The sequence below is a fragment of the Humulus lupulus genome, chromosome 6 (assembly GCF_963169125.1).
Source record: "Humulus lupulus chromosome 6, drHumLupu1.1, whole genome shotgun sequence".
NCBI classification, from domain to species: Eukaryota; Viridiplantae; Streptophyta; class Magnoliopsida; order Rosales; family Cannabaceae; genus Humulus; species Humulus lupulus.
This window is the reverse complement of record NC_084798.1, coordinates 3169303-3180169: the sequence shown is the minus strand read 5'-3', so window position 1 is coordinate 3180169 and position 10867 is coordinate 3169303. Positions and strand designations below refer to the sequence as shown.

Below are 10867 nucleotides of genomic sequence, written 5' to 3'. Positions count from 1 at the left end.
GTTGGGTCATTACATGTTTTTAGTTCAAAAACTTTAGTTTCAACATACCATATATATGCATCTTCTAAAGATCAAGAATGAAGCTTTTGATCACATACCATGCTGCCCATGGCGTGGACGCCGCGCATGTGGCAAGTCCAGATGAGTCAATCAGAGTAGCTCTTCATGAAGTGTTGAGCCATGCCAACCAAAAACCGATCAGGCAAAAGGCGATCAGGATGACCTTGAAAGGTTTTAACCTAGCTGAAAATGTAATCCCATCTCCCACAGTTCAACCCAACAGAGTGATCCCTCAACTCATAGAGTATCTCATCCATTTGAAATGCAACCGGAAGTGTCTCAATCAGAGCAGTTGCTCTAACGCTTCCTTTTTCAATCCCTGCCATCTTCTCAGCCCTCCCAAACACACAGTTCCATATCTTTGCCTCCCTGCCAAACAAGAAACCATTCTTATGATACACAAACACGTTGAAGTTTCAAAATTTGGTCTTTTTTTGTTACCTTGAATGCTCCATTCTTGGGAGGTAGAAGAATGGACCGAACCCGGTGCCTTGGCCACAGCGAAAGGCGGTGTAGTTGTGGAAGAAGTAGAGGCCAAAGTCGATAAGGCAACCAGTGGCAGGCTCACCATCGATGAGGATGTGTGCCTGTAGTAAGTGCCAGCCTCTTGGGCGAACAAAAAGCTTGGCAGTTTGGTCATTGAGCTTGTAAACTCTGTTCCTGGCCTTGTCATGGAAGCTTATGGTGCCATTCACAGCATCCTTTAGATTAATATGGCCTCTCATTAGGTTTTCCCAGCTTGGTGAGAGTGCATCTGTAGAGTCCAAAACTTTACTTAGCTAGTTAGATAGTAATAATAGTATTATCATTATGACTGTGGATTTTTTGTTCAGACCGGGATTTATTTGGACACTCATAGTAGTACTTGTAGATTTTCTAAGTTTAACCAATAGTTTAAGAATATTAATTTTAACCTAAGGTTTGATTAATATGACTGATATTGAGGATAATATTTATTATACTATAAGGTTTAGATAAGAACCAATAAGATAATAGCACATGTTATGTGCATGTTTATTAAGGATTAAGTATTTTGAGGATTAAATTTATTAAAGCTAAAATTTGAATGCCCTAAGGTCAGTCAGCAGCTTTGAAAACGTTAGAGGGTTTAGTCAAGGTTGTTTACTCAATTCAAATTAAGCTAAAAATGTGTAATTTCGTGTTTAAATCATCAGCGTATGCCGATATATCGCAGCTATAGGGGGCGATATATCGCAGCACGAAGATACGAAAAACCCGAAACGATGCACGATTGCCTCGGGCATACTGGCCCAGGCGATATATCGCCTACAGGGGGCGATATATCGCCCCTCTCAGCATAATTTGAAAGTTTTTGAAATCGTTCCCCATTCAAACCTTCAACCTCTTGATAAGTCCAGCACCTTTCTGAACGAGTCTTCAGCCTCTGCTGAACGATAATTCAAATTATTTTCACTTAAAAAGCCATTATTTTTATTTAAGTTCAATGAGATCTTTTCATTCCTAAACTCTATAAATAAGACCTAGTACCCAGCCATTTATTCATCTATTACTCTAAGTTCAGAGGCTGCAAGTTGCTAGGTGAGTGTGAGAGTGTAAACACTTGGGTTAGGAATTATAAGCTTGATCTTTATAAGCTTATCAAACACTTGGGGAAGTAAGGTTTATACAAATTTCGGTGAAAGGTTGAGATTGATCATATAAGTCTTCAAGGTATTTCCAAACTCTAGTCCATTTCTGTATCATGTTCTTTAAGAATTCTCATAGTCTTCTACTCATTCTAACCTTATTCTTATTCTTGGTTAGGAAATCCAAGTTCTTAAGCACAATGTTTTTGGTAAGTATATTATGATAGTATAGTTCCTTCATCATTTTCATCCCTTTTCTTCAAAATACTCACCCTATTATAAATGGTTTTTAGGAGTATTCCAAGGTTCGAAATCAGTTCTCATATCCCGGTTATTTTGGTAAGGAAAATAGGATAGAATTTATATGTTATATGCTTTTATATGTTATCTTATGATTTTATGTTATTAAATATGTTATGTTAAGTATGACTGTAGGCTTGGGCATATGACCTATATGACTAACAAGCCCCAAATAGATTATGGGCATATGACTTGCTTAGCTAGCAAGACCCCACTAATCTAATGGGCATATGACTTGTTTAGTTTATGGAACCCCAAATAATAATGGCCATTATAGTATGTATGTGACATAAGTGTTATAGTATGTTTTATGTTACCTTATGAATTTTTATGTATATGGCTATATGTTAGATTTTTCTTGCTGGGCATTAGGCTCACTCTTTTTTGTTTATATGTGTAGGAAAATAGTTTAAATGGCGGTTAAGATTCTTGGCAGCTTGGGGAATGTGTATTGAGGCGGAATGGATTCAAGGAGCCGAGAGTTTCGATTCGAGGATGTAGTTTTGTTCTTATGGTTTTTATATGTATTTTTCCGCATTTTATTATGTAATCTCTTTTTAATTATCATTATGTCATGTTTTGATTTTAAAACAATAGGATCTCATATCCTACTTATGAATTTTATATAGTCTTAAACCTTTAATAAATATATGTTATTTCAAATGTATGTTTTTTGTAAGTTTTATTAAAGAAGTGTCTATGTTTAGTTGTCGTTAATGGCTCAAAGTCTAGAATAGTTGGGTCATTACAGCATCCTCACAATTAGCCTGCAAAAATGTTTAGTTCAACTCCCATTAATATACCTATATATATATATATATGGATAGTCATGTGTTACATGTTTTGTAGTTTAAGCATTGATTAGATAAGAAAAAAACTGAGGATATAGCAATAAATCAATTTCCCTTATTCAAGATTTTTAAAATATATTATATACAAATATGAAAATGATGCTTTATATTAGTAAGTTACAAAAAGGGTCATTAATAATAAGGGTACTTTAGCAAAATGAATTCATCTTACACTCTATCCTAGTTTTAAGAATTTTTTATAAAATGATTTCTCATAATTTAAAGAGCTAGTAAAAAAATTTAAACAGTTTCTCAAATTTTAGACAGATGTCATTTTGCAAAATATTATCAAAAGTATGCTAGAATACAAAATAAAAAAAAATTATTTTCACCAATTTCAATAATAATAATTTATCACATTAATACCCAAAACAATCAAGGAAAAAAATTATATCATTACTTGTATTACTTTCATTTCTTCCAGTTTATTCCAAATAACTAAAAATTACAAGATTTTGTCTGTTCAACCGTTAAAAATTATAATACATGTAATATATAAATATGATATGGCTATGTATTAAATAAACTATTTAGTTTAAATCAAATATGCTATTGGTTATTCTATACTATATATATTATTTAGCATAGCTTGACTTCTCATCACGACCTGATGTGGTATTTTATTTTATCACTACATAGACAACAATTAAATGCAATTAATTCATTAAATGGACAAATATTACTCTCACAAAACAAAACAAAAATCGTGCTGTTATATACTGTATATGAAACTAATTATATTTTACAAAATGGATCAAAATAGCATCTTATATCTAATTTTGGTTAAAAAATATTCAAATATAGTCTTTTATTTTCAGCTCTTCGACCACTTTCTTCGCTTTTCTGAACTTATCGATCACTAACGACCCGAGAATTGATCTTATAATTGAAAATATTTTGACCAAAATCGGGTCTAAAGTACTATTTTGATCCATTTTATAAATCGCAGGGTCTGAATTATCATTTAATAAAATATAGGGGTTAAAAAGGTATTTTCCCAATAAAAAAAAATTGGAAATAAGAAATTTTAATTTATATCATCCAAATAAGTTTTCGTCTAATTTAAGAACATGCAAATTAATTTATGAAAAAATCCGAGAAAAAACAACTTAAACCTCCAAATAAGAACTGAGAGCTAAAATTCGAAAAAGTTCTACCGATTGAGCATTATCTATGAGTTTTTTTTTATCTCATTTTATAAGATAGTTTGTTTTATTTTGTTAATTTTTGCAAAATAATCTTCTATATAGAGAGTTAAATATAAAGCAATCCAATCGAGAAAAGTCGATTTTTGAAATACCTTTCTCATCTCCATTTATTTTTCTCACCTTTTTTTGTAATATTTTTTTCTTATAGGTAAAAAAATTATCCTCTCATTTAACATAGATCTAAATTTATGAAATAAAAAATAACAAGCTTATAAAAGAGTTATAATTTATAAATGAAAATATATTAACCCTAGAACAAGCAAAGCAATACTACCACAATTGAACTTGAATGTGTACATCACAATATTAGAATAGTTTGAGAATATTATGTTATAATTAATACACAATGAGCACTAAATAAACAATAATCAATATCAAATCATGCTCATGAATTTCCATGATCGAACATTTTATTTATGACATTATAATATAATAATATACGTACCTCCAATTATCGCATTGATCTCTAATAATCATGTTGATTACACTTCTTTGATCTACACATATAGAGAAAAGGAGAGCTTGGGAGTAATGAATACTACTCTATCATTCTCTCTACACCATAGCCACACTCATTCCACCTTAATCATCAATAAAGACCACAACCCTTTATATAAATAATTATGGGCCAATTGGGCTTTACATGCCCAATGTGAGAGAATTAGTTGTCTTGGCCCAATGGGCTGACCAAAGACGTTTTAGAGCGTGTCCATGGGCCCTGAGCATGTTAGTACGTTATGTCCATCCCATTATGGCCCGATGGTAATATTATGCATTACCGATTATATAGTTATCATTACATGCTAATACCGACAATGTGTGAGCAACACTTAATTATGTTAGTCCATATAAAATATTCTAACATTCTCCCACTTGGACTACATAATTACACCAATATGTGCTCACTAAGCAACAATATCAATACACAGAAATCTCAAGAAACAATAATGTCTATAAACTAATTATGCACCATATTGTATCGACAGGACACAAATATAATACATAATGAGACATCTGAGATTCATAAAACATGATGATAACTACTGATCTGGATCCACTCGAACATAGCACCGAGATTAAGCCACTAGCTTGCATCAACAAGTGTGTACACACAACATCAAAGAGTTATCCAGAATATGCATATATTCAACAACCAATAGCAATCCTTAACACGTCGATCATACATGAAAAACAATGACTCACACTGATCAAATACATGTTTGGCTCCCAACAATCCAAACAAGAAATTACTTCTTAGTACATACGTTCAGGTAACTTATGTCAATGTAGTCATCAGCATGTTGTTTGTAAGTGCGTGTTATGATACTAATAGAGGACTCCACAACTTTCTCACTACATATGGAACGTCATCATCATTAATGGAGCAATATTACTCCCCAAGTTCTTAGAGATAGATATCATTGCGATATTTATCACATAAGTTCAGTAAGTTCACAATAGAGTCAACTACTCTTAACACTGAAACAGAATATCGCAATTGTAATGTACAATCAATGTCCTTGTAACACGCCACACACTTTACCTTCACATACGAGGATATTGTCAATGTCCATGCAACACCTAATCACATATAACTTCCCTTACCATTATACTCACTTTGTATGAGAGAGGAAGTTGTAGGTGTTCATATGACATTTAATTACAAAATAGCTCCTCCTAAAATCATGAATGCTTATAAGTGGATTTTATCATCCATGCAGCCTTTCCAATCGATATCACTAAAACCAACTACTATATGTCACAATGTTGTTTTGTCGATTGCTAACACATCCTTGGTACCATAAGGATGACAACTCAAGTACCAATCTAGCATGCCTATAACAGATATCACGATAGGAATGTGTATACTTGAGTAAGCCCTAGTCTGCCTTCAATAAGCATATATGTGAGATAATCTCAAACTTGATCTCTCATCATTACTAATATCATGGACTTTAGGCCGTTCATAACACATCACAGTTTAGACTATTTAAAGATTTTCAATGAAATCAAAACATTAATCACTACAATAGTTAGTCAATGCAAACTATGATACTATTCAGTCTACCGTTGATCTCATCACGAAGAATCTAAATTTTTAGACCATACAAGGTTTATCAAGAATTCTTCATCTGACAGATATTATCAAATAACGGCTTAATTTGTCTCCAAAATAGATCAAAATCATAAGATATGAGCAATGTACTATATCAAATGACAATATAAACATATCATTGCTCCCACTGATCTCTCATATAGTGTTGACTAACGATAAAGATTCGAATTGACTATTTTGAGAATTACAGTAATCACTATCTTGATGTCCTGCCTCAAAATGGATTTAATGCATTGAACTCGGGTGTCCTTTAAACAAGAATTTAGTTCTTGCATCCTTATATATTGATTTCCAAATAGTCACCACTTTACAACTCAATAATAGTAATGAACAAATTCATTGTTATAGTGGAGACTAGCTATAGGCTTTAATTCACCTTACTTTAACCATCAAACAACTTATTCTTAAAATGAACCACCATCAAGAAAATCTCCCAATTATTATGGGATTAAGCCTAAACTTTCACGCTTGATCATAGCTTGGAAATCATGAAATAACCATATCAATTCTCTAAATAAGGATTAAGAACTACCAATGACCATCGATTAGAAATTTAGAGGTATATGTAATTAATCTTATCTCGTGTATGGAATCACAGGTTTATCAAACTGTCTCGATCCTTTATCTTTATTTGTCCGCATATGGAGTTTCTTACAATAATCTGGCCAATTGTAGGTCATCAATAATAACAGCGGAAGCAACAAAATGAGGGATAAATCCAACTATTCCCTAAATAAAATTTTAACCCTTGTCTAATGCCAGCTTAAAACTCCACCATAGATAACTTTATATACTTATCAAAAATAATAGCTAGAAGAGCCATACATATTAAACTTGATATTCTCAATAAAACACTTAAATGTTCATCTTCTCTCATATGATTAAAATCCAAGATTGTCAAATGCAATGTCCTATATTGCCTCATAATATTAGAACTTCTGAAATAGCCTTAGATGTAAATTCTTATTCAATCACAACATTCAAGAGGCTATTCAGAATAAAACGATATGATCCATTGAGTCTTAGTATCTTGAGTGTTGCTGCGAAAGACTTATCTCACATTGTCTCTTTCGAAAAACAACTAACATGGTTGTGAATATGGAATTATGTTTGTGATTATATTAGTCCATACAAGATTCAAATATCTCTCTCACTTGGAACAATATAATCAACAAACACCATATTAATCTCCAGCATGCAATAGGCAATCAAATAAATTATGTATGATATCATATCAATAGGATATGTATACTACACATAATTTGGCCTGAGAGACATTCAAATATAATAACAACCATCAAACCAAGATGCATGGAGTACAACAATTAAGACTATCTACCAGTCTTGTTGTATCCTTGTCACTTCGAGAAACAATACACATAAAAAAGTGACTGCATATCATTATGCATGCATGGTTTAATGCCTTAGGTATTTTCCACTATAAAGCTTTCTAAAACATAAAAGCTTTCAAACTTTGATGAGTCAAAACTTTGAGAAGACTGTGCTCAAGATAATAATGCATGAGAGATCTTAACAAAAAAGTGATAAATACTCGATATCTCTCAAAATTTGTATGCATTATAGATTAATCATTGTGGACAATAGGGTTGTAAAACAATTATCAATAATTATGATAGTCATTAGCGATGAATATGTGTACTGAGATTGAATAAGTCAAAAAACTTATATCCTCTATTATTTCCATTTCTCATCCAAAATTGTAACTAAGTTATCAAAGTCACTATACTGAAAACTTTGTTCAGACTTAAATCAATCCAAAATTGTTGCCTAAATATAGCTTAGCTATCCTCAATTTTACTAGCAACAACGATATGATATCGAGTACATATGCATTAACCCATTATCTTGAATTCACTATATTTACAGACATTCACAATTAACACAACCATCTCTTCGGAATAGACAATGACAATCATACATCCATTGTAATATTGATCCAAAACTTGTCAACTTATGATCTATGCCTTATCTTGATCCTTAAGCATAAAAGTATTGTAATAATTGATTCATTAGTTCTACCGAAACTATTTCAAGGCACAAAACCAACGTACTAGTCTCCTGAACTCATCATTGTGTAGCAAACGTAGGAATATCACTTTAGATGCCCAAGAAAAATTCCTAAGTGATTCCACCCTCATAAAATTTGTCAATAGGGATCGATCGACACATATATACCTTACTAAAACCAACTGACACCCATCGCAATACTCCCACTGAGCATGCAGTAACTTGGCATCTTTGAATTCAAATGATTTCAAGATTTATCAATTTCGAGGCTTAGTCCAATTTTCTAATGAGAGATCGATATGACAAGACATATTATAGTCCCATCCGATAACTAAGCGGTAGAGGTTTTAGGATTGCTTAATACTAAAAAAAAATATCTTAGAGCAGTGCCACTATGTGAAAACAAGGATTATGCAATCTGCTCGTTTTCTTAGCTTTCTCAATGATCTATCAACGGAAGCGATCATGTCATGTTAGAGTCGTTCAAACAAAACATATGACTCTTACGCAGGTAAGGACAACTACTTTAAATATCATAACCAAATTCATCTAATCCACTACCGATAGGGTAGAAAAGATTGTGTGGTTCATGACATCTAATGTGTTTCCTTCACCATCTAAGCATCCTACTTTACAGTAAAATCATCAACAGGATGACTAAATTGCATGTATGGATCTTAGTTTTTAATTGTGATTGATACGGGAGAAAAATATTTAACATGAATCACAATTTTCGACAATTGACATGTGAAAACTTACGACAGGTAAGCACAACACATTCAATGAAAAAATTTAATCTCATAATTATCTAATAAGGCCGATTGCGCAATTTTGTATTTCTAGCAAATTTTATTACCAAAAATATTAATTAAATATTGACAATAATTTTTATAATAAATGCACAAACCATGACCAATATCTTATTACACATTTTCCATAGTATATGCCCCGAAAGAATTCATAATAATAACAACAATGATATTCACAAAAAATTATCAAAATCACGAAAGGCATATATATAACAAAATTATGGAATGATAAACAAATAAAAAATGGCTTTGTATGAGATTAAATTAATTAACGATAAATTTATCACAATTCTCACAATTTTATGAATAACAAAATTGACATGCTTAGACTCACGATAGGTGAGTACATAAGCACTCAATTAATTATTCACTAACATAATTATATTATCAAAAATGTCAATCATCTATCAAATAATTTTTATGACATGAATATAATTATGTCTTCATCCAATGAAATAAATAAAAAATAAAATTGTGAGAGAAAAAAAAATTAATTCAAATTAATTATGTGATTATGTGTCAATCATCTATGACATGAATATATTATCAAAAATGTCAATCACCTATCAAATAATTTTTATGACATAATTATAATTATGTCTTCATCCAATGAAATAAATAAAAAATAAAATTGTGATAGAAAAAAAAAATTAATTCAAATTAATTATGTGATTATGTGTCAATTAACAATTTAAATTGACCAAACCCAAAATATAATCACACAATCAAATGAGAAAAATTAAAAGGAGAAAAATGGTGAAAATTTGGTCCAAAATGGAATCTTCACGCGCCCAGAAAAGTTTACTTTATTTTTTTTGCTGATAAATGCCCAAAAACGACATGTAGTTTTTCAGAAAACTACATGTAGTTTGTCAGAAAACGACATAAATCCTAAAAAACGACAGCACTTCGGAAAATGACAAAAAACCAAAAACGACACTAAATCAGAAAAACGACGACATGTCGTTTTGAGGTTGTCTTCAACCTCCAGTGGGTCTGTTCGACCCGTTTCGAACCCAAATTCTGACCCAGTTGGATTTTAGCCACCAGAGCTCCGATTTTGATGTCGTTTGAGGGGTTTTTCTCCATTTTTCATGCTATTTCTATTTCCAGTACCCATTCAAACTTATAAACATCTGAAACCCGTAGATCTAATAGCCATTTTCGGCCATTAACAAGCTTTGAAAAAGCTTGGAGTTTTTGGTGTTTTCAACGTAAACGAAACGGAAAATACAATCTAAAATATTGATAAACTCAATACTCATCCTTCAATATGATTTTATCTACCAATAATATATAATTTCGATTTTTTTTTTATGAAAATCATATTTGAAAAAAAAATTATTCTAATAAGCCCTAAAATCAAATGACCTGGCTCTTATACCAGTTGTTATAATTAATACACAATGAGCACTAAATAAACAATAATCAATATCAAATCATGCTCATGAATTTCCATGATCAAACATTTTATTTAGGGCATTAATATAATAATATACGTACCTCCAATTATCGTCTTGATCTCTAATAATCATGTTGATTACACTTCTTTAATCTACACATATAGAGAAAAGGAGAGCTTGGGAATAATGAACACTACTCTATCATTCTCTCTACACCATAGCCACACTCATTCCACCTTAATCATCAATCAAGAGCACAACCCTTTATATAAGAAATTATGGGCCAATTGGGCTTACATGCCCAATGTGAGAGAATTAGTTGTCTTGGCCCAATGGGCTGACCAAAGACGTTTTAGAGCGTGTCCATGGGCCCCGAGCATGTTAGTACGTTATGTCCATCACATTATGGCTCGATGGTAATACCATGTATTGCCGATTATATAGTTATCATTACATGCTAATACCGACACCGTGTGAGCAACACT

General features: G+C 31.8%; 1 protein-coding gene across 1 annotated transcript; it reads right to left on the bottom strand.

Annotated features, from left to right (window-relative positions):
* Positions 1-239: 239 nt before the first annotated feature.
* LOC133783647 (malate synthase, glyoxysomal-like) lies at positions 240-10068 on the bottom strand. Its single transcript, XM_062223293.1, has 3 exons — positions 10008-10068; positions 502-814; positions 240-429 (listed from the first exon to the last, which is right to left on the bottom strand). The coding sequence occupies exons 1-3, from the start codon at positions 10066-10068 to the stop codon at positions 240-242; spliced, it is 564 nt and encodes a 187-aa protein (XP_062079277.1).
* Between the last annotated feature and the right edge of the window lie 799 nt (positions 10069-10867).

Coding starts and splice junctions, on each gene's coding strand:
- LOC133783647 (XM_062223293.1), bottom strand. CDS start 10,068: ATGGAGAAAAACCCCTCAAACGACATCAAAATCGGAGCTCTGGTGGCT. Junction 815..10,007: donor GGTGGCTAAAATCCAACTGG/GTCAGAATTTGG, acceptor TGGACTCTACAG/ATGCACTCTCACCAAGCTGG. Junction 430..501: donor CCAAGAATGGAGCATTCAAG/GTAACAAAAAAA, acceptor CTTGTTTGGCAG/GGAGGCAAAGATATGGAACT.